This window comes from Strix aluco, chromosome 6, assembly GCF_031877795.1.
Source record: "Strix aluco isolate bStrAlu1 chromosome 6, bStrAlu1.hap1, whole genome shotgun sequence".
Taxonomy (NCBI): domain Eukaryota; kingdom Metazoa; phylum Chordata; class Aves; order Strigiformes; family Strigidae; genus Strix; species Strix aluco.
The window spans coordinates 15,890,984-15,916,397 of NC_133936.1; the positions used below are offsets into that span (position 1 = coordinate 15,890,984).

Genomic DNA, 25,414 nt, shown 5'->3' on the forward strand with positions numbered 1-25,414 from the left:
CTCATTCTTTATCAGATGAGTAAATACATATTTGAAAAAGGAAAAATAAGCCATCTGTCATCCAGGCACATCACAGCAGAGACTGCATTAGCCTGTCAACAGCAGAATTGTCAAAATCCAGCTTTTGAGAGTGCAGATTTCATTTTCTGGCATTTAACAAGACAATTGTATTATAAGAGTGAGAATGACGATCATTCCCAGAGTTCATTGACTGTACTAATCCCTCTGCTGTTGGAATGAGAAGAAGAAACTTCATGTTGCATATTGCTTTAGTTGTTATTTAGAAAAATCCTTGATTTGAACACTCACCATGCTGAATCTGTAAGAAGAAATCTGTTAGGCCTGAGGTCTAGAAGCAGAGGGTGAAACAGTCATATCCAGTCTGCCTCCAGGAGCTCTGAGCGTTTTGGTGAGAATGCTTAATTCAGCCTATGTTGGCATTTGTGTGTATCAATTTGTCCAAGGTCAGTCCAGGGATGGTTGCAGATCCTGAAAGAATCCCTAGCTCTTACTGGCCTTTCCAGTCTAACCAGTACATAAGTTTTCACCTCAGAATACAAGAACAATAATTTTTATAAGGGTTATTATTACTCTTTGCATCTAAGGTGCAAAGAATTACAAAGCAATGAAATGAGTCCCAAATGATCTGGCAATAAGTATTCCTCCTCCTATTTTTCATGAATGTGCAATTGTTAGAGGTAGTAAAAGCAACATGCATCTCACTGCTGTGTTTTAGCTGAGGAGTGGACAGTGTCAGCACTTCCCAATGAAATTAAGAATTAAAATTCTTTAGGTCTTTTTAATTCATTTTATTTATTATAGCACCATAAAATCTTATATCCGCCTGAGAATCTGAAAATTATCAGTTACTTTTATTAGATTATGAGAATCCAATCTAGAAACAGCAATACTGCAGGATTCATTTTGATAATTATAACTAGTACAGCTCAAATTCTGAATCTCCAGCTCAGAGTATTTGCAATTAAATGTGTGATCAATTTCCAAAGTAATTGGAAGTACAGTAGGAAAGAAATATTGGGAATTTTAAGGTTTACTTTTAATTAATTTTATTTTTTTGGACAGTTATCTCGATATCCACTAAATTTTAAAAGGATATTAAATCCCCTGATTAAAAAAAGCCCCAAACAAACGAATTACCTTTGATTTGGAATTTACTCCCTTAGTTGTATCTATAACAATAATGTACTGCTGGGTGGAGGGCAGAGAGGTTTACCTTGCCTGGTCTCCCAGTAGTAAAACTGAAGTCTGGATATCACTGTAATTCATTCAGTCCAACACCCAGCACTATTTAATTGTAGGTAAGGGGTCCGTCTTAGTGGATGAATAAACAAGTTCATTCATCCATCCATTTAAATATATTGCTCCCTGGGGATTATTTGCAGAGGTTCAAGTATGTGAGCAAAGAACAGTCTGTTTTTGGGGGTTCTTTGTTAGAACTCGGGGCTAAAAATGAAATTAAAGTGGTCTGAGAGAGAGGAGAGGTTTTATAAGTTAGCAGCATGGAGTCAAAGGAAACAGAGCTGTTAAGTACTTGGGAAAACTGAGGCCGGCTGGGAGCTCCACAGTGAAACAGTAAGCATGTGCTTAGTGAAAGCTGTCGTGGAGACTGCAGGTGAACTGGTTAGGGCAAAAGTAAGATTGGAAGCCAAATGTCAATATAATAACAGGTAGTCAGTGGAAAACTGAATTAAAAAATGTTGTATTGGAAATGATGGAAGTTTGACCTTGCAAATGTTTGTGCTCAGCCATGTGCTGTTAAAGATTTCAGCTACGACAGGGACACAATCTCTTCTAGTTTAAGAACTGTAATTAAAACAGTTGGATTAACAGGTTCAAGATACTTCAGAGAGCTGAACAGTGATGAAATTGCTCATATTTAAAACTTGTCAGGCTCTTGCAGTGTACTGAATCAAGGCTGAAGTTTCAATTGCAAAGCCAAGCTAAGAGGGACCCCAGCCCTGTCAGACCTGACTGCAGGGTGCGGAGAGCTACTGCATGTGCTCTGGCTGACCAGCCATAAGAGTCTTGATGAAGGAATTAGAAAATGAAATTCTGTACTTGATTTTACACAAAAGGTCAAAATAGGTCATTATAATGACATTACAATTCTTAATGCCTTTCTGGCATTGAAGTCTGAATCATGGATCTACAGCTCGAACCTTGATCAATCAAAGTGTGTAGGGATGTAGTGTATGTGGCTTGCAAAAATATGGAATGTGTATGTTTCAGATCCATAATTTTGATTTTTGAACTTATGAATCTTTATATCCCAGGAGATATAAGAGAACATGTAGAATTGGGTGATGTTGATCTGACTGGCGATAAAGTGTTTATTTTGTAAATGCTGATCAAAGTTTGATGAACCATTTCTTAATCACCCAGAAAGGTGAGAAGTGAGAACTAAAAAAAAGATGGCCATTATGATCAGCGAGTAAAGCAGTGTTCAGAATGAATGCTCTGATGGGATGAGTTGTTGATCTGAAAAGCTAGTTTAATTTGAGATACTTAAGGCTGAAAGAGATACCTGAGGGAGAAACTGGGTATTTGTATTTCACAGAGGACTATAAGGGCTTGGGAGATAGATATCTTGAATTCTGTCAGTATTGTGCATGCCTGAGCACCATCAGCACAGCTCATCCTAGCGGGTAGGCAAGACACATACAGTACTTAGGGAAATAGCTCTTGGTATGAAGAATGGGGCTCTCAGGCTGCATCAGTTTCAGTAGCTAGCTCTGGCATGATTTTAAATTTCTCTGTGAAACACAGCAGTAGCCTTTAAAAAAATTCCTTGAAGGGCACTGCAAAAATGTCAGCACAGGGTCCAATGTTACAGCTTATAAGTGATTCTGGGGAGAAAAAAAAAAAAAAAAAGAAAAAAGAAAAAGTCAATAAAAGATATCCAGTCTCTTTGTGACCAAGTAAAACAGATATTTCTGATGTCCAGTTTCCCTTACTAAATCTGGGACCTTGGAGTCAAGCTGTTTCTTGTTCTGTCTTCCGGGAATGCCCACTGTTACCAGCAATAGCTCATCAGCCAAACTCTGCCCCGTGACTCTTTTTACGCTTTGGTTTTTGCCTTGTGCTGTAGTTTACCCTAATGATTTTACCTGCCATACCTGACTCTGAAGTCCAAGTCATACTTGCAGGGGAGTAGCCTGGGTTCATGTGCACTGCTGTCATTTCTTTCTGTCGAGCACTAGCATAGTGCAACTCCCTGAAGCAAACAGCTTCGTCCTGACCGCCTGCGGGAACTCGGGGGCAGGAACTGCAGTGCTATCGCTGCATGGCAGTGCAGCTCATTCCCAAAAGGGCCTGAGGAAACGCAGCAGGGGCTAGAAGTCATAAACTGTGATTTTCAGTGGTTCTGGCTCAGTGAAGCAAATGTTGATGGAAACTATCATTTTAGCTTCAATGGCTGGTATAAGTCAAAATTAGTCCAAAAAAAGTGTGGGAGGGTTAGAGAAGGAAAACTGTCTTGCTTCTTTGAGACAAAAGACAACCTAGAGGTTTCATTTTTTAAATTATGTTTTCAAAAAGTGCTTGATTAAGCATTTTAATGAGGAAACAAGCTTTGCATGAGCAGCCTGTAAAGAACATTATTTTTGTTATTTTGGTGAACATTTTAAAATTTGAAAATAAACTTGAAGGAGGGAAAGAATAAACACCATTAAAATGCTTCACAGAAAGGAATAAAATCACTGTTTTTTGTTTGTGTTTTTGTTGGTTTTTTAAATTTAAAAATAATGCTTGAAAATTGTTGATGGGTTCTACTCTGAATGAACTGATGAATACCTCTCCTTTGTTAAAAAGGTGCAATTACTGCAAACGTTATTTGACATTAAAATGTATGCATTTGTCAACAGTTCCATAATTACACTTGGTGCTTGCTTTTTGAAAGTAAGGCCCTATTACATGCATAAATGGTTGGTGACTCTTTAATGACAACTACAGTAATGGTTTCCTACTGTTCCCAAAACAACCACATTTCCATCTACATCAGAGATGCCTGGCACAAAATGGAACATAACTATGAAGGCAGTTTTCAGAGTTAAGGCTCTGGGGTCTTAACAGTCACAGCCGACTGTTCGCCTGGTTTTTATTTTGTATGTTATTTCTGATTGCATAAAGAGAAGAATGACTGCAAAGAGACCTTGTCTTTCATTAAACCATAAAGACAGCTTAAGGTTGTTGTCACTGGAGTAATAGGGCCTTTTTCAGCAAATGGAATTGCATAACTTTATTCTGCAACAAGCAATCAGCTCAGCCTGCAAAGACATTGAGCAGAGCTTGGAATGGATGGTGCACTTGAAATGTCTGTGGGGGCATCTGCCAGTGACTGGAAAACAAATATAGTTTTCTCCTTGATGCATTATACAGGATAAATAGCAAAAAGGAGAACTAAAAGCAATGGCCCATCATGTCTAGAAGTATGCAGTACCAAATGCTTAAGATATAAGCATGTGAAACACTCAGCATGTAACTACAAAAGAAACTGTCCACCAAACCAGATCTCCTCTAAGTCATGATAGATAGAGTATGTGCTACAGCTCGAGGTTTACAGCCTTTTCCCACTTCTTGTGCTACTCCCTAGTATTTACTGCTGGAATTCTCATATAACCAAAAGGAAAACATACCAGGATGGATTTTCTTCTGGCAGACATAACTGTAGTTTCACTGAAGCTTGTGCACCTTTCAGATTTATACCAGTTGAGCATGCCTAGACTGATTTCTAGCTCTATACAGCCTTTTTTTCCTAAAGTTGCAGTGACAAAGGACCATCTAAAGGTGAGTAGATCATCTCTGCTTGCATCTGCCCACATTATTAATGGCTGAATCTTCACATCTTTCCTTATTAATTTGAAAAGAGTATATCTGGCCTTCAGCCAAAATGGCAGTCAAGAAGCAGCAAAACACTTAGTAAGAAAAAGTTTTGATGAAGAATGAGTTTCTAGCTGTGCCAGTTCACTGACAACATATTAGTTTTATGTCTCTACCCCTTGCACTACCCTTTGTCTTCAAAAATACTCAGCAAACAATTCAGGGGGAGCAATTGGCATATTCCCTAATGAGACAAGATAAAGTGTCCCGTAATGATGATGACAGCAAATTCACTAAGTGAACTGCAGTTTGAGAACTTTGCAAATTGATCAAACCATGATTCCTTGATTGCTTACTTAATCGCCTGTTACGGTCTCTTCCCTGACCCTCCATATCCCAGTTGCTTTTGTCAGCACTTCGGCAACTGAGGGACTCTCTGTTAGCCCCTCAGGTTGTGAATAGTGGAACAATAGGTTCTGGTTTGGGGATTTTATTTTATTTGCGTTTAATATGTACACTTGGCCAGCTATCACAGGGGGAATTTAGAGATCTTCTGGACTCCTACGGTGCTTTCTACACCAGGCTAATGACTGTCAGGAAGAAGCTTTCTTAATTCTATTTATTATAGGATGGATACTAATTAAAGCACTGTCTCACGCGGTGCTGAGTACCTTAAGCAGCTTCTTAACTCCGGGAAGGGTAATGCTGTGCATATTTAGCACTTAGTGATGTTCTGCCTGCTAAAGGTGTCTGGTTGGGAGAGACATGTACAAGGGAAAAGCATATTTCAGTGAGTGGTACAAGTGATTGACTGGTGCGACTCTTAATTCATACGCAGTTTAGGATCGGAGCCCCTAGAACTGTGATTCTTCTGTTTTGTCAGCAGAAGTGAAGAAATGTCCAAATTTCATTAAAATGTGAGTGATTAACTATCTTATAGCATTCTTCAGAATAATAGTCAGACAAGGCTACTTCAGACTGACATTTAAGCCTTTCTGAAATTTGTTGCGTTAGAGAAACTACTTCTAGGGGATGAGGGGAAAGAAGGGATGTGAGTCTATGATCACACAGGAGTGGGAATGAGGAACTATTCCTGCTGGTGCAGAGCAATTGCTGCCTTCTGCAGGAGAGGCTGGAATTGCATTTCAGAAGTGGCAAGGAAGTGCTCTCACTGCACTCGGTCTGCAAATCTTGAGTTCCTTCCAGATGAAAGACACTGGGAACTTTGCAGTTGTATTTACAACCTCAATACAGCAGATATTATGTTATATCAAGTTTAACTGTACTGCTCTGCTGCCTGAAGAGTTGAGGAGGCCTGGAAAAAAAGATTTGCAGTGACTAACAAATGGGTTATTCAGCAGTTTCCCTGAGTATCTCCCAATATGTTGTCCTGTGTTTGCTGTATAATGATGTACGAATATGCAAATAGTAGCTAAATGTGCTCTTAAAATTAAGGGGTAAGAAGAAGATAGATTTGACTTCACAGAAGCCGGAGATGATGTTCAAATATATTTCTGTGTGTTCTGCTACTGGTAGAACTGAAAAGCTTACTTAACGATTAGGGGTAATTCTGTTTGCTTGCATTTCCATTACTGTGTCTTCCAAATAACTCTGTCTCATAGGAAGAAAAAAGGAAGTCTTGATCTATCTGCTAAGTCTATCTGTGTTTTTTATTCTATTTGCTGACAATTAGTTGAACAATCATATGCTGTTATGGTGAATAAGCTTGTCAGTATAATCGAGTACGTATTTAATAGAGTGGAAAAAAAAATCAATCCTCCTGCAATGGGATTTAACGTTACTGTTGCTCAAGATCCAGGATCATGCATATAGGTTTCTGATACCTCTTAAATGCCTCTCTGGGGGAGTTTTCTCTTTGCCCCATGTGAAGTGACAGTTATGATATCTTTCCTGAAAACATGCCTCAAATACAAGGAATTGTACAGGCCTGTGGGAGTTTTTCCTCCTGTTCTTGGTCTTGGTGACCTGCTGTGCTTGTTTTATTAACCTCTTGGATTTTCATGGGCACTAGCCCTCCAGAAGAAGAATATTGATAAGCAGAGAGAAAGAATTGGTTGTATAAAAGTAGGTCTGAAGCATAAATATGTCACCCAGAATGGAGACCATATCTGAGTTTGAGCTTTTCTGCTAGGGGACAATGGCTTGTTTTCATTTGGGTAATAGATGGTGGTTTATAGCTACCTGTTAACAATATCCTGCAGGGAATCTTAGGACTGGCAAAAATATGTCATCTGTGTTGACAAGACTTGAGCACATGCCTAGGTAGTAAATCATGTGTACATGTGTGTAAGTACGTATGTCTTTGAAATACTATTTGAACACATATATGTATCACTCCATAACTAGATGGTGGCACATCTGAAAGTTCATATCAATTTACTTAAGAATTTACATACTTCAATCCAAAATAAGGCCATTAGCTATATCTTTAAAGCCAGAATATATTAAGATCGAGGAAGTAGTTAAATACATGCCTAATTTTGAGAATGGACTCAAGTCCAAATGCAGTAAACTCCTTCACATGCTAATCAGCAGTGAACCAACAGTTTATAACAATGCTTAAAGCAGTACTCATGTATAAAATGTGTCTGTCAGTTTTCTCCTTGTTTGTGATGCAATTACTCTCTCTCTTTTAAAGCTATCTATGAACAATCTTGTGAGGGTTACCGACACCAAGGGAAGACGTCAGGTTTCTTCTACATCGATTCTGATGGAAGTGGACCACTTGGACCACTCCGTGTTTTTTGCAATATAACAGGTAATGACCTAACCTTGTCTTCAGTACTTTATGTTGGCTCTAATATTATTGACATATCTATCATTGTTCTACTAAGAAGACTGTGCAATCACAGGTCTTTCAGTAGTGGGGAAAAAGCAGAGAACTGATAGTAACTGAAGTTCAACTCTGAGCATTTCCTTGAAAAACTCACCTTGTACTGTTGCTAAGTGGTATTTACAATGGTATTTGCACCTTATAAAGGGCACTGCTGATATATTTTTCATAATATCATAACTTTTAATGATGAGATGTTTGTGTTTTTTACTAAATATGTAGAAACTTAGACCTGAATCCTTCTTCTGAAACTGAATAGTTTCTCTGCTTTACTAGAACACTACATTTGGGAACAATTATTAAACTCCTTTCACTGAGCTAGCTGTAAACCCTTCCAGTCTGACTTAAGCAGGCATACCTCCCCTCATATGGATGTGCTGCCTTTGATGTCCCAGAGAACAGAAACCTTGATAGTCCTGGGTATCTGTGTGGAGGAGAAGGCACGGCTCTCTTAAGAAGAGGGGCACCGAAGAGACAGGTAGCAGAACAAGAGCCTGGCAAGGTGACCTGTTGGTTGAGACTTTTCAACCTTACAGTTCTGTAGTTTTAAAATAAAAAGTGTTTCAAATGAATATACCTGTCTGACATTCTCCCCTTAAGTGGGTTCTATTTTGTATATAGGACTGTCATGCAAGGGTATGAGAAAAGATTACATAGCTCATATCATAGAGCGTCCTTTCTGCTTTTTAGTTTTGAAATGGAGAGGAAATTTCCTAGACTGTCTCCTGTTCAGCATTTTTTACTTCCTGTGGCCAGGTGCTGATGAAAGAATATTTTATTACCTGTTCTAAATTACTAATTCTGGTTGAGCTACTTTGCCACATATCACCTCCACACTCAGTCCTGAAAACTAAGGACTCAGGATATTCATGTTTTATCCTTAATCTCCTTGTACTTAAAGTGTCTCAAATTAAATTTTCATTTTGATTTAATTGGGCAATCATTATGTTAATTAAATGAACACCAGTTAATTATTAAGTATGTTTTTTATTCAAGTGTAACAAATATTTAATAAGATGTGTCTCCTTCACTGTTGTTGAATCTCGTAAGAATTGAAACACAGTTTCACCTTTCTGTCTGAATATCCTTCCTTGATCTCCAGTGTGGGAAATGTGTTCATTTTTATTATTTATCATATAAATGTGTGTGATCAAAACATTGTCAGTGCTTTTTATCTCTGCTGAAGAAGTAGGATTTTTGACAAACTCCTTGCAGAAAGCATCTGCTTTTTCTCAAATAAATTTTATTTGGCAGAAATCCAGGAGGCATATACCTGATTTTCTCTCTATCTGTAATGAACTTGCTGACATTCTTATTTATTTTGGTTACGAGAAACGTGGAGGTGGGGAAAACTGGCAGAACCTCCTAGCCTGGAAAACTTTTTCGTATTTCTTATTTTCCCCTAGATGTCTCATTTGAGGCAGGGGAAGGTCATTTGTCACAGGCATCTCTATTATTCCTATTGCATAAAAAAGGACTGAGCCATAGAAAGAAATTACTATTTTACAGTTGTCCAGAGAGTTTGAGGTACAGTTGGGTTATGCTTCTGTATCATCTAAATATGGTTTGGGTGCCTTAATCACAAGAACTTCTTTTCTCTCTGGGAACATACGTTATTGTTATGCTGATAAAAATTGTTTACAGTAATAGATTAAGTGCAAAATATGGAAAAACTAACTGTATGTGCACAGGGATGGATTCTGAGTTTGTTGTTCTTTTTAAGTGATGCTTCTGCATAGCTTTCTGAAAGTATCAATATTCAGGGAAAGTCAAAAAATAAAATTCTATGTTGTTATATTAGCAACATACAAAGAACAGAGACAAAAAAGTCAACATTACTGTTCAGTGACATAGATCCATACCGCACCTCCTGTGCATGGAAAAATCTAGATGGTCAGAAACATGGATGGCTTCCACGTACAGGGAAACTAAACAAATTAAAAAAGTGGTGGAGGGAACTGTCACAGGAAAGCATGGAGATCATCTGTGGCATAGAGAAAGCAAATAGGGATTGATTCTTTTTCATCATATAGGAGCTAAGGAACAGTTAAATTATTAGATAGCAGGATTTTGAGAGATTTGGAGGGGTTTTGTTTGTTTTCTTTTTCCTGATGAAATGAATAATTCAACTTGAAACTTACTACCACAGGACATCAAGGAGGTCAATGTATCAACAAAGGGAAGAAAAGAGGCTGGAAAAAGCCCCAGTCTTGTCTGATAGATTCAGAAGGTCCAATTAAATGGGGAGGTTTAGTTGCAGCTCCCTGCTCAGGCAGCTGTGAGACAAAGATTGCTGGGAAACGGGAATGAGTTTCTGGAAAGTCTTTTGCCTTTGCTCGCTTGCCTGGGTGTGTGTTCACCCTCGAAGACAGAGGTGGGCTCCTGGGCTAAACGAAGATTTGCTTTTACTCTGGCTGTTCTTTTTGTATACAGTTCAAGAAGCAGTAACCTCTTTATGTCCAAAACATGTTCAGGCTGAAGAATTTAGAGGTGGAATGGAAAATCCAGGGAAATGACTCATGTAGTGCTTTTAAAAGTAGAGGTGCAGTGAACTAATGACCTCTGGGAATTACACTGCCTTGAATCTCTGAAGGATGAATTCAAAGAAGGAATCAGATCATCAGTAAGGAGCAGCATCATTGCATATAGAGAACAGTGTTGTTCCTTAATGTTCATTTACATTTGTTTAAAATTATTTCTAATTTTTACCTGTTTAATTGAACAGATAGGGACCTTGTTTGTATCCAGTTATTAACCAGGGCAGACTAACAGCAGCTTTCTCACATATTGGTGTCTGGTCATAGGCATCCAATATGTGATGTGGATATGGGAAGTATCGACATTACAAGTTAGTTTATTGTGTCTATGGTCCCAGTGATTTCTCTGCAGCCTGTCAACTTCAACAGTCCAATGCTGAATAAAAATTCTGAAGAAACCAGTAAATTGCAATTTTGTGTGTTGAGAGGGAATTGGACAATCATACAAAGACAAAGAGGGAGAGAGAAATTAAGGGAAGGGAAATTTTGCAGGAAGACAAAATGAGGAAAAAAATATTTAAAAATATGAAGCCAATTTTCAGCATGGAACGAAATTTAACAATAGAGTGTCACAGGATATCTGCTGATAACGAAGTGGGTAAAAGTATTAATTGTCTGGAGAAGTGGCTGAAAAAGCAAGGTGACAAAAATTGTAGATGGCATGCTATTATTTAAATTGGTCAAGAAGAGGGAAGAGTGTGTGGAGCACTTTAGAAGGATCTTATCTTGAAGGCTGTTTATTCTAAAAGTAAAATACGTTGTTGAAATAGGAGGTTGTCAGGAACAGTAATGTACCTAATTAAAGGCATAGAAAGATATCTGTATAGAGAGAGGTTAGAAGTAAATAATCCAGGACTATTTAGTTTGGGAAGATCCAAAGTGAATAGGACTCATTGACAGAAGTGATCTTGATGTTTATTTGCATTTTCTTACAATAGGAATAAAGAGACAGTTCAATGACAGTGGAAGACAACAAACTCAAAACTAGATTTTTTTTTAAAAAAGACAGTGCCTTATTAACATAATGTTTTCTTCACCTTATATGCCCATTATACACAAAGCAAAGTCACTTTCACAGGGAAATTCATCAACTGTAAGAAACAACGAGGAATACACACCAAATATGCATGTGCATGAGGGAAGTGAACCAGGTGTATGTGCCCAAACCGTGATCATATGTAGTTGGATGCTATGAGAGACACCATGAGGGTCCATGCAGAGTTTATTAATTTGAGATGATTGTGTTCAGCGCCATGGGAACATAGCTAGCCTTTTCCAGGGCTGTCTGGATGGGAATGTAAACTAGTTCTGCTTGTTTTACCCGGGTCTCCCATCATCCATGGTGCTCTATGCCCACACTTTTTTGCATAAAGTACAGAGAGAATGTATCTTGTCATGCTTTGAGGTAATAACCACCAGCGCTGGGAAAGAAATTTTCCCTGTAGGCTGATTGTTTGATAATTAGACCAGTTGAATTAATCTTCACTTCCCACTGAAGTGACTGATAACAATCAATACAAAAAACATCTAGTGGACCCTCTGAACCTCTGGTCTGGCAGTCTTTCTATCATTGCGAGGTTTATTCTTTTTCTCTTGTTGCTTAGAAATCTATTGATCTGTCTGGAGTACTACTTAAATGCTAATACTCACTTTCTCCAGTGCAAAGTCTATAGACATGCAATCTACATCCATGTACTTGTTTTGCTGTCCTGTATGGAAAGTGTAATGACCTTTTTTCATCTCCTCTGGAATAAATTTTACCCTTAATATCTGAAAGATTTGCTTACAATACACTTGAGTAATTCTGCCACTGTACTTCTTCACTGATGCTGTTTTACTGTGTGTAGATCCTGGGCTATCAAATCAATAATGCTTAGAAATTGCCATGACTAAATCAATGCTTAATTTTATCTTAGCTAGATATTTGTTCAGTCCTCAAATAGTTTGTCTCCTTTTTTTTTTTTTTTTTTTTTTTTTTTTCCTTCCTCACCTCTTTTCCTCCAGGGGTGCAGATTGGGGGAAAATTAGTCCTTATCCCAGGTCTTGCTGCTAGTCCAAGATCTGTTATTGAAACTGACATGATGAAAAAGTAATTAAGGAAAAAATATATCTCTCCTTGTTGTGGATCATCTCAGTTTTGCAGTCACCTCTCAAAATGCAAATATTGCCTATTTTTCTGACGCCAGAAAAGTAAAGCTTTCTTTTCTCTATCTCTGTGTTGAAACTGTGTTTAAATCTCAGACAGATTAAGGGATTCTAAGATGTGAAGGAGATTGCCAAAGTTATACTTGCAATTTTTTATTTTTTATTCAGCTAACAATGATCAAGATTTTATTTTCCCAGATAGTACATATTTCATGGCATGTAAAGGGGGTTGAATTCAGGAGAATACAAGTTGTGTTTTAGCTGAAGTGTCTAAATACTCTAGGTGTCTGAATAGTCCCATTTACAGTATGATATTTGATCAGCTATTTGAGGAAAATACTGTAGCAGTTCAGCTTCACTCACTTTGCTATGAACAAGGAGCAGTCTGGAGTAACAAAGAGACAGTCTACTACAAAGCAGAGCTGGCTGAACCTCAATCACTGCAGTAGAGATCCCAGTGATGTTCCCAAAATAATCATGGAACTGGTGGTATTACTCTCCAGAGCATCTACCTTCCCTTTGTTTCCACACGAGACTCTCAGTTCATCTGCTTATATAATTTATTAGTTCATTTTCCATAAGAAATCACCTCCTTTTACTTTGTATAGCAATTAGACTGATACAGAAGTCACCATGTGATTTAACCATTGTTATGTTTCCTGTGGACTTGGCAGACTCTCATGTGGAAAGGAGGACTGCCACCAGTTAGACTGAGGCAATAAGAGAGGAGAAGGAGGAGATCATGCCCTTAATTCTGGTTTTATTACCTGCAACTCTGTAATTGTGGGACAAGAACTTAAATGGTGAAACTCCCTGAGATTCTCAGAATGAGCTAGATAAGATTTTACAGATTTGAACTTCTTAAGGAGGTTCTTGGAGTGCCTTTTTTGTTGTTTGTCTTTTTTTTTTTTTTTTTTTTTTAATGAGTGTACCTTGCAGCTTACTGTCTGTGATTGTAATTGAATTTATCACTGGAGAAAACAACAAATGGGAATCCTTTAAAAATTATTTACTACTATTTAGATTAAAGACAGCCCTTAAAGATTTACACTTTATCCCTTCAAACACTACAGGTCTTTCAGCACGCTGTAGTTCTGACAATTTATACATTTCTGTTTTGAATTTTCAATAACTATTCCAGAATTTATAATATGAAGACTCTTTAGTGCTTATATTATGTCAAAGGCATTGTGCTGTCAACAGCTACCTTGATGTTTTCAGTAAAATGATGAGTTCAGTGTTTTTGATGAGCATCACAGCAGAAGTCCTGCAGGCTGCCTTCACTGTCACACTTGCAGGAGGCTTCCGAGGAAGTGTTAGTACAGAAGAACGTAACAGTAGATAAGTTCTGGCTCTCTAAAAGTCACTTCAGCTGTCTCAGTTACAAGGGGTGAATCCATTTGCCCCAGACACGGGTGTCTAGTGCCATGTTGGAAACCTGCAGATGTCCTGCCCAGCCTCCTGGTGTGGCACCAGAACAGCAGGTCTCCTGTGGGCTCCACTTCGTGTCTGCCAGGCTCATGCAGATGTCTGAGCCATCACAAAGCATATGAACCAGCAGTAAAGGGAGTATGTTGAGTCTCTCAAAACTCACCTTAGATGAAGGAAACTGAGTCAGAGAGGATTGCACTGTTGTCACAAGTGCAGCAAGTGTGAGTACAGTGGAGAAGTGTCCATTTTGCACTAGGAAGTAGTTCAGCGACTTCCTCTTCAATTTTTGGAGAGGAATATTTCTCACTGCTTGTTGTAGATACCCTGTATTAGAGGAAATATGGAAAGGGAGTGTCATCAAAAAGTAGGCTGGCAGGAATAATGGTTTGTCATCTTTGGATTCCAGCACATGGGGATGAGGGTGCAAGGGATTGCAGAAGAGGTGTCTTGTTCTCATCCATCAGAGCCGCCTGGTATGGTCATTCTACTGACAGAGGTGCCTCAAACCATGGGCTCAGAGTGAGCAAGAGAGTTGGGAATCTAGCTCTTCCCTCTCTGCCAGGGCTGGGGCAGCCTGGCTGTGGAGCCAGGGGTGGGGTGGTGCCTTCCTGGTGCCAACTACTGACTGCCAGAAAGGGTTTACAGATGGGGAATGGTTCCAGGCGTGGGCATCCCTGAGGAATGCACATTGGCAGGTGCAGTCTGCCAGTACCATCGGAGAGTGGGCTGCATGCCCACTGGGGGGGACAGGAACCCCCCCGAGAATTCTTTCCATGGAAATGCATTGCAGTGCTTCTGCACTGGCTGGAAGTGGCTTAATCAGAAACCAGGAGGAGGCTGATGAGCACGAAACAAGCTGAAAAAGCACATATTGCTGGGTCAGCCAACAGAAAAAAAAAAAAAAAAAAAGGTAGCTATTAAAAAAAAAAAAAAGGGGTGGATTTCATAGGAGACTCAGAAAACATCTTCTTGCAGTCAGTGAATTAAAGCTGTTTGCAATAAGAAATTATCTTTTCATATTCTTTGAGGGGTGTATGTTGAGTGGCTGGGTTAAACTGCCACTGCAGCTTAAAACACTACAACGTTCAAGGAGGAGAGTCTGTCCTTCCTGTGGTTACTCCTGTAGTTATAGGTATAGCTTTCAGGACAACATTTGGCATTCAATGTAGAGCACTATGAAACAAATGCATCATATGAGCTCTCAGAGCAATTTTTCTCTCTCTCATGTAGCATTTACCGTATGTTTGGCTTGTTGGCAATTTAATCAGTCTGAATAATCTTGTTTTGTGACAAACCTCCTAAATCACAAAGGAGTGATGCAGTTTGTATGGGTGAAATGTGCTCCACAGAGATATTTCAAGTTGAAGAATAAAAATGAGAATTAGACAATACAGAACTCATTGAAAGCCAGTTTCCCAGCTGCTCTAATTTCCCACAATTTAATTTATGTGCCGTCAAAAGCAACTTGGAGGCTTCCAGCAAGATGATAGAACTATGGGTGAGGCTAAACAGAGGGTCTAAAATGTGCTAAATGCATTGCAGTCCCATGCTGTAAAAACATCTCCTAGGACCAAATACAGGCAGCATAATATCCTAGTAAATTGGACCATTAAATAAAACTGCGAAGTCATAAAGCTGTAGCATTACCCTGAAATTAAAGCATTGTCACCTTTGAATTATGGAACAATTTAACAAGCATTTAGGAAATCTGCTTTTCAAGGCCGCATTTAACTATTCCAGGTTATACAGTAGAAGATGTGGCTGCACTCTCCTACTGGGTTTTGAATGACTTTCAGCTTGTGTGCGGTTTGAAATTTTACCAAGCTGAGAAAGTAATAAAATAATAAAGTGGAATAATAGAAGGTAAAAATAAACAGTGACCTTTGCTTGGAGAACAGCTTTTTCATTCTCATTGCAAATTCACAAGTGCAGGGAGAGCTCATTAAATTGAGTAAACAGGAAAAAAACATATAGTATGGACAGACGTAAAAAGATAATGATAACTTCTTTCTTGAAATAAAGGAAAAAAGAGCCTTATCTGCCTAGTTTAAAAGTTTCCAGGTATGGAAGTGGCTATAAGGAGCCAGTGGCACTAAACTTGGTTTGCATCTATGATTACAGTGTCCATGCCTAAAAATATAATAAAAACAAACAAAAAAACCCCAAAGGTCTTTTTTCAAAAAATCAGTCCTTGTATTGTGAAATATGAATACTATTTGAAGCCCCATTTTCAAAAGCCATAGGCATAATCTGTGCAGAGGTATGCCTCCGCAAAGGCATATGCAAGTCATGGAGCTAAGGTTGCAGACAGCTGTTGCACTACTTTCTAGCTGTAGCGATCTGTGTACATGTCCAGATTGCAGCTGTATTTCTTACACAGGTCCTGAAGCACTCCTGGAATGCAAGCTCCCAGATTGTTGGCAGTAGGCGTCAGAGTACACACTGATCGAGCTGTAAGGGTAAAATTCCTTGACCTCATTCTGAGGCAGGCAGCTGTATTCTGGGAGCAGCCCTACCTCCACTTGTGCGTGTGAATTTGAGAAGATAGCATGATCTTTTTTCTAAATGCTGCTGGGCTTGAGGTAGAGAAAATGGTGCTTGAATAAAGCCTAAGAGTTAACCTGAATGGTGAGGGTCTTCATTATTTTTGTGTGGTTTTCTGTTCTACTAAAGCAGGTGCACATGGTTTTGCTATTGTCTTGAAATGGTTCGAGAATTTACTGCCCTCCAGCTCTTCTCCCCGAGTCAACTGAGACTCCAGAGGGAGCAGTGTCAGCTCTCCCACTCTGTCCAAAGCAAACTAAAGTTTAAATCGCTTTCAGGCTCATTTGATTCATGTAAACAAAGGGGTGTCCTTTTAAAAGAAAGAACTTTCTTGGTTTTTTTTTTTTTTACTGTGATGTGAATGTAATCCCTTATTCTTCTAGCAGATTGTGTGTGACTTTGTGTATGTAATTTAGCCCCTCTACACCTCACGTCCCTCTTTCTAAAATGGAAGTATTTATCCTTTCCCTGGGAAGCAGGAAAAAGCATGGCTGAGATGTTTGAACACATCTCACTTCCTTTTCCTCCTCTAACATTGTTGTCACCAGCTCTTTTGTCTTGCATCTGCAGTGTGTTGGGTTCCCCTTCTAATCTGAAGACTCCTTTTCAGACTTCAAGTTTTTAAAGTCTCTTTCTTTGCCTTTTTTTTTGGTTGTTGTTAAAAATAAAAAGGTACCAGAGGATGTGTTTCTTTGTGCTCTTTCTACACCAACTGTGCACAGGGAAAAGAAACAAACTGGAATGGTGGTAGCTTTTGCCATCCTAGAGGTATGCTTGCTGGTGGCTGTGACTTTCCTTTCACTAGATCATGTAGTCAAACATGTTTTTTGAGAAGCTGTACTGATGGTTACCTTTACTTCAAAGATGGAGCACAGAGGGAATCTCTGAAGTGACCAGCAAAGCACAGATCTGATCTGTAAAAGTAGTAAACATAACAGATCAGGCATGTGTAGATTAGGAAATGTCTGAAATGTAACTCCAGAATTCTTCTTTTATTACTTTTTCTAACTCTCTGTTCTGATGTACTTGCTAAATCACAATTTCTTTGAGTACAGAAAGAAACTTGATTTGTTTTTCCTTTCCCTTCACAAACTAGAGGATGGAAAATCTGCAGTTAGCTTCTTATTTCTAAAAGATCCTGTGGAGAAAACCAGTTCTTGAATGTCAAAGTTCAGATCTCAGAGGGGCAGCTGAGTGTAGCTGTAATGATAACAACACCATTGAAAATTAATGAACAATCACAGAGAGAATAAGAGAAAGACCTGTCACATTGTCTGTCCAGCACACTTGTTAATGAGTGCTTGTTGCTAAAAGTATGTTTGCTGATGTCTTGTCCACCCTCATTTCAAACATGTCAATTAATTACATTTTCAACACTTCTTGACAAGACTGTTTTATGCTATGTTACTTTTAATAAGTTTTTCCCGGTAATCCTTCGTTGCTTCTAAATTACTGGAACTTGACGCTCTTGGCTTTTCAGGTGCCCTCACAGCACCCTTCCTGGTGTACATCCTGGAAAGCACAGTATTATTAACCACTCTGAAACTCTAGTGTTAGGCTGATGTACTGCCTGAGCAGCACTGTAGCCGCTATTGTAAGCATTAATCTTACTGCAATTTCCCAAAATTATGTTAATAACTCTCAGTAGGGAGGAACTTATGACTGCCCATCTGGAATTTCAGCAACCAGTTCATTCCATCATCTCTTGGTTTTATATCTCACTTACAGCATTAGGAACTTGATGTTTGCCTTTTCAGTAGGTTTTTCAGTGAAGGCAGGGGTTAAACTTCTACCAACTTCAGTGAGAGGAAAGTTAGCTCACCCTCAACTGCTTCTGAAAAATCCACTCTGTTCATGTCAATCTTTGAGAGAACAAACGAAAAAACAGACTCTGGCTGATAAGAATCACTACCTTCAGATGTACAAGATGTGTGTTATGAAGTCATTGAATTATATTGCATTGGAAGCAATATATGTGCAGGGTATTGTGCTATAGTGTTGACTGTGATTACAACCAGTGGAGCAAGTTTTACAAGCAATAAATTTGTAATATTTCTGGTGATTTTAATCTGACTTTTGTGTATCACACATTGCAGCAATGTTTCTTTGAGCTCCAACTCAAAGGATCCACAAGCAGCATCTTGAACTCAATAAGAACCACAGAATTACAGATCTATGAGCAAACTCTTTCTGTCTACCATCACAGAAATAATGAGAGCATTGTGAGTGAATGTATGGTTTGCTGAGTGTAAACTGCCCTTACAGTTAATGCTATACATTACTGGGGGAGTAGTTTCTCCATAACTTGCAGCCAGGTCTTGGAACAGACCTCTTTACATAGTCTCCAGATGGTGGTTGTTACTTGCCTGTCATCTGCATGCCTCCATAATGACAATCCATTAAATCATCTGAGTGTCTTTGCACAGATAGTCCATTTAGGATTTTTATACACCTATTAGAGTTCTGTTGAAGTGATCTGTGGGATATTTGTAGCTCAACAAAAAATACTTCAACTGCAGTGCATTGCAGTGGCCACAAAGCTAATGGGCACATTATGCCAGTGTATTAAGGAGTAACTGGAACACTCATGCCCTGCAAGAAGTCAGACCAGGTAATATGATAAAACCATCTGAATACTTAAATGCAGTTTTTAAGATTGTTTTAGAAAAGATTTGGTTCAGCATTATCCAGGGTTTCTCTGTTGAAGCATGAATAATGACGTAGAAATAGCTTGTCTAGACCTTGCCTGTTAGTAGGTTTCTGCAAGTGAGATTGAATCTTTCTCTCATCAAATGATTAAAATTTACTTCCTTAAATTTGTGCCCTGTCAGTACCTTGTATATTCCTAGGCAAGCAGGGTCTTCAATTAAGAGGGAGTTTACCGGATGTGACTCTTAATATTATTGTGAAGCACGTGCAGGGCTCAGTCCTGTGAATCCTCATTAAAGAGTTTGCCTTTTACTTTGGGTCAGCTTGGCAGACTGGCTGTTCAGGCAGCCCTTGTTATTTTGCCTGTTGCTATGTCACCAGAAACATCCAGGAAACAGCCTCCCTGCTAAGCTAATTGCTTTTAATTGCGATGTCCTCCTTATCATGCCAACGCCAGTGCTGGTCACGAGCTGGGTTGTTACAGTGCAAGTTGTGCTTAAGCCTAGATTCTGCCTTCTGTCAGCTACAAAATCCCTTGTTCTGACAGTAAATGCGATGAAGGAGATGAGAATGACTCCCAAGCATGGAAAAGTATCAACATTTACAGTGAACTACAGATGCTGAGTCATATGTTGCTCTGCACCATCATCCAAGCAAGGCATCACTCAATTTATATGTAGAAAAATCTGAGAACTGAGTAAAATGAGTGATCTGACTTCCAACTGGGAAGTAGGAACATACTCTCAGTTTTAGCTTTTTGGTAAGAGTTTGTGGAAGCTCATCAGCTACAGTTCCCTCTACCATTTGTTGTTATAACAGCATAGGCTGTGCTCTCAGGTACAGCTATGTTTGCAAAAGATGAGTGTTACCCCCATGGGCCATATTACTATGTCTTTTCTCTCAGGGCCAAAGCCAGCTGCAAGGTATCTAATTTTCTTCAGATAGCTGGCAATAGAAGATGCTGAAGGTCTCCCATGGTTCCTGGGAAGCTTATAGTTTCTCTCTTGCTCAGCAGGCTCTGTAGTGTTTGCTTGAGCTGGTTCAGGGAGAAACATCTCTGTAGGCTACAATGACCTGTAATAGGTCTTCATCACAGAGTGACCGTCTAGGAGCCCAGGGTCCTGCTGATGCTCTCTCCAACGCACTAAAGAATTATATTTCAATTATTTTTTTGTTCCCTGCTTGTTGCAAGTTTGTTAACTTCCTGTTCAATCCTTTTTCATTTAACAGAAGATAAGATCTGGACTGCAGTGCAGCACAACAACACAGGGCTAACCAGAGTTCAAGGAACTGATCCAGAGAAGCCATACACCATGTCCTTTAACTACAACAGCAGTGCTGAGCAACTTGAAGCCATAATAAACAGTGCAGAGTATTGTGAACAAGAGGCAGCCTACCACTGCAGAAAGTCACGTCTCCTGAATACCCCAAGTAAGTGCCATGATCTCAAATCTTTCTTCGTTAACTCTTATTGATTATGCGGCAGGTACAGGCTGCACTGCAACTGAGGAGAAAAAAAAAACCAAAATGAATAGTAGCAATACAGAACAGAGGGAAAAACCTTTTACCTTTGTATTGGGTTTGCACGGCAAGGTTTTAGTAACACAGGGACTATAAGGGGGGCTTTTGTGAGAAGCTGCTGGAAGCTTCCCCTATGTCCAACAGAGCCAATGTCAGCCGGCTCTAAGACAGACCCGCCGCCGGCCAAGGCCGAGCCCATCAGTGACGGTGATAGAGCCTCTATGATAACATGTTTAAGAAAGGGGGGGAACCCCAGAAACTGCAGCCAAAGAGAGCAGTGAGAAGGTGTGAGAGAAGCAACTCCACAGACACCAAGGGTAGTGAAGAAGGAGGGGGAGGAGGTGCTTCAGGTGCTGGAGCAGGGATTCCGCTACAGCCCGTGGTGCAGCCCGTGGTGAGCCAGGCTGTGCCCTGCACCCATGGAGGTCCATGGCAGAGCAGATCTCCACCTGCAGCCTGGGGAAGACCCCACACCAGAGCAGGTGATGCCCAAAGTAGGCTGTGACCCTGTGGGAAGCCCACGCTGGAGCAGGATCCTGGCAGGACCTGTGGACCCATGGAGAGAGGAGCCCACGCTGGAACAGGTTTGCTGGCAGCACTTGTGACCCTATGAGGGACCCACACTGGAGCAGCCTGTTCCTGAAGGACTGCACCCCATGGAAGAGATCCACACTGGAGCAGTTCATGAAGAACTGTAGCCCACGGGAAGGACCCATGTTGGAGAAGTTCATGGAGGACTGTCTCCCATGGGAAGGACCCCACACTGGAGCAGGGGAAGAGTGTGAGGAGTCTCCTCTGAGGAGGAATGAGCAGCAGAGACAATGTGTGATGAATTGACCACAACCCCCATTCCTTGTCCCCCTGCACCACTCACAGGGAGGAGGTAGAGAAAATCGGGAGTTAAGCTGTGCCTGGGAAGAAGAGAGGGGTGGTGGGAAGCTGTTCTAGATTTAGTTTTTATTTCTCATTATCCTGCTGTGATTTCATTGGTAATAAATTAATATTTCCCCAAGTTGAGTCTGGTTTGCCCATGATGGTAATTGGTGAGTAATCTCTCCCTGTCCTTATCTCAACCCTTTGAGCCTTTTGTTATATTTCTCTCCCCTGTCCAGTTGAGGAGGGAGAGTGATAGAGCGGCTTTGGTGGACACCTGACATCCAGCCAGGGTTAACCCACCACAACCTTCTTGGATAGCACTGTGCAGTGCCTGTCCTCTGATGCAAGAGGGTCAGAGCTCTGCAGGGGAGTTTGCACTCTGTAAATTCATGTGTGCAAAGGCTCTGAAAGCTTCTACAATGGAAAATACTACTTAGAAACCACAAAAGCTGTATTTAGCTGATGGTAAATGGATTTGGTTATTCATTTACATTTTTAGACTGTATATTAAAGATAGAAAGCATCCACATTGCTCCAGACTCATATGATGTTTCTGGAGAGGAGAGGTGTACCCTCTTCTGAGTCCCACAGCCCTGGATATGATGTTTAAGGTGCTTGGTAGAACAGTTTCTGAAGCAAAACTAATTTTCCTCTCATGATAGAAGGAACAAGGTTTTTTGCCCTGACTTAATGTAGCAGCAACAAGAAAGCAGAGGGTCTGATCAGTCTGTGTCACTCTGCGGTATCATATTTCCAGTGGCTACTCAGGATGGCTGCCTTCCACTCGACTCTCTCTTGGGGTCGGGATTTTATGTTTACTCATCCAGAGAGACGAATGACATTAAGGGCAGGCTTCTGAACGTCTTCAAAGTCTCATCTGGTTACTTGTCTGTATGGTCCTGGTGATTCTTTGATTGTTAGCAACTCTTAAATTTGTTAGTAGGTTAGAAGAATCCCACAGAAAGCCTTAAGGGGAGCTAGCAATGGGACTTCCTATTGTGTTAAAAATACATTGCCTAATGAGATATATCAAAAACATGCCTGGTTCTAGCAAAGTTACTATAACACTGAATGTTTATGGATCCAGTAATCAGATGCCTTACAGTCAGTTTATTTTTAAAACCTGTAAATTATGTCTTTTGTTATGATCAGAATTTACCAGCCAAGAACTTCTTGTATTGCTAATCATTTGTTGAAGAATGAAACATTAATATCAGCAACAGAACACAAAGGGGAAACAAAATGAGCATGCATAACTGTTCATAAATAGGGGGAACGAATATCTTACAAATACTTCCAGTGTTGCTGGCTTGTGTATCACACACCACACTTGACATTATTTCCAAAATATTTTTTTAAGGATGAAGGCCACAGCATTAGAGCAGGTCTGCCTGTGTTTGCTTTTACACATTTCTGTGAGTTACTTGGTCATGTGTATGTGGAAAAGATACATTATTGAGTGCATTTTGAGATACCTCTTGTATGTGGTGCCTCTGTAAAGCTAGGGACACTTATAAGGATCCAAATCGTTTCTTCTTTAAAAAAAGAAAAAACTAGCAGATAATCTTGTGTAAATTATATATTTATATAATATAGTATATAAATATATATCCTATCCAGTATATTATATATATTATATAAGTATATAAACTATCCATCTTCAGGGCTAAAGCTATCTACCAACTGTAAGACCAGCTAATTCGTGACAGGCAGCTCCTTCTCCACTTCTCCCGGACTAAAATTGTGACTAACTCCTCAAGGGAGAGGACGTGGGGACAGTGTCCAGCAGCCTGGCTTGCACTCTTGCAGCTGCTGCAGTGCCACAGTTGACCACACAAGAATTGCACAACTCATAACTCTTTAGTATAGCTCCAGCTGATAAATCGGAAAAAAAATTACAATCCAGTGCTGTGCATGTGGCAGGCCCTATCATATTTTTCTCTTTTTTCTTCCTGTTTTATGCTCTTTAATTACACTTTCAGTTTTTCATCCTGAACTTTCTCAATAGCCTAAGACTGTAAGTTTGGCAAGATGTGGAATATGCTCAAAAATAAATTGTTTGAGTTCTTGAAATGACGAGTCATTTTTTTTCCCCAAAGCCTTAAATAGCTCTATTAATTGAGATTCATTTTGAGGTGAACTGCTGCTATATTATAGAAGATCCTAGAGACCCAATGGTGCTGAACACTATACATGTCTTGAAGAGTTCTAAGCTTTAAGAATTTCCATTCCTAAACTTGAAGACGAGCTACAAGTGTGAATAACCCTAGGGTGTTTTACTGGACTCACTGCAAAAGGTTCTCACCTGTGTTGTTTATGCCCAGAAGTGACTGGAGCGAGTTTGATTTGGGGTCAGAACAACAACAACAAAAAAAATCAAAACTCTTGGGTTTTGTTTCTTGATTCAGTCTAGGCTTTTGGAAGCCTGAAGCACTGTGTTCTCTCTGTGTTCCCAGGGTATCATAATATGTAATTGCAGTTAATGAACCACACTTAACATCTTCCTTCAGAAGTCAGTATACAATGCACATGTATTGATGACAATGCTGCATTTGTAGGCCAGCAGGAAACATTACATGACCTAATCCAGCCTGCTGAATATCACCATGCATTAATACCTCTGGACTAAGCACAGCAGTGAGTTCTTGATGGAGGGGCATCTTCCAGAGGTGTATCTGATATTGACAGAGCTATAAAAATTCCCCTTCCTGCAAGGAATCTAATCTGTTTCTGAGCTTCCTCTCGTTTGGGGCTTTGCTATTTTTTTTTTCCAAGGAGATGGAATGCATGATTTGGTAGCACCAAAACCCCAAATCCTTGTCTTCAGGATCTAAACACTGTCATGTTTCACAGAGAAGCAATAAAAAAATTTCCCTTTCATTCATAAAGTTACTCTCCAGCAAAGACACATGTTGTTACATAGCAATTTTGGCTTTAGCATCTTTGATGTGGGGAAGAAAAGAAAAAAATCATGTGCCTGGGCAAAGGAGCAAGCGTGGCACTCTGGGCTGCCTCAGAGAGAAACCAAGGGAAGCTCCTGGTTTGCATAAAATTGTTCCTGTTTATATGAAGGAATTTGTCTTTCCTCTCTTCCTACTACCTCTTGTCCTGAAGACATAGGCACATTCCCAGTGGGTGTGATTCAGCGTAGTTTCCCCATTGAGTTACTTGGTTTTACATCTGAAATGTGTCAGACATGCAATCTGGCAGTTGGTAAAGGGTTTTACTCATCTCCATCTCTTGCTGTCTGGAACAGCCTTATCAGTTCTCGTTGTCATATTACAGTTTAGCTGCAAGCATGTCTTTGAAAACTAAAATTAAATTGCCCTGAACTGCATTTTTGTATATCTCTGCCATCAGATAGATTTTCAGGAGGTTTGTGAACATCAGAATAGATGTCTGTTCATCAAAGGAATATCTGGCTTTATCGTGATGCTGGCAAACGAAACTTACAATTTCTGTCCAGTAATTTCAAGTCTCTTGTGACTTCTCCATGCCTGTTGGAGAGACACTCACATAACCAGAGCAGATCTGACAGTTGGCATTAATTAGGAAAGTCATCCACACTCTTAGCAAGAGATTACAGACTTTACCACTGCCTCATCCTTAGAAGCACAGACCAAGACAAGCTAGCAGGAGAGGAGGTGAGTGGGCAGGAGGCCTTGGCTACCTCTAAATGTGCTGTCTGTATTCTGGGAATCTGAAAAGAAATTTAGGGCCCCAGGGCTCTGATTTCCTTTCTTTGTAGAGCATCTCAGGTAATACCTAGGAAAAAAGGGTATGTGTGCCAGGATAGGTGGGTGTGTGCACATGCATGTTTAATTAAACTGTTAACATACAAGATGTTTGAAGGTATGAAAACACTATTAACTGAAGAAACCCTCAGCTCTGACTGAACTTGCTTAGTTTTCTAGAAGCAGTGGGTGTACTCAAAGACTTAACGTTTGGGAAGCTGCCTCGCATCCACCATATCAAGGATTTAACACCGTGATGGCTGTATCAGTGGCAGGATAGCTTG

The 25,414-nt window shown here is 39.8% G+C and overlaps 1 protein-coding gene across 1 annotated transcript in view; it reads left to right on the top strand.

The window, feature by feature from the left end:
* The window catches only part of CNTNAP5 (contactin associated protein family member 5), a 294,595-nt gene that overhangs the window by 186,318 nt on the left and 82,863 nt on the right, over positions 1-25,414 (top strand). The window contains exons 12-13 of the mRNA XM_074828793.1: positions 7,499-7,618; positions 20,230-20,430. Of these exons, the coding sequence (XP_074684894.1) occupies positions 7,499-7,618; positions 20,230-20,430 (321 nt within the window). The remainder of the gene's footprint in view (positions 1-7,498; positions 7,619-20,229; positions 20,431-25,414) is intronic.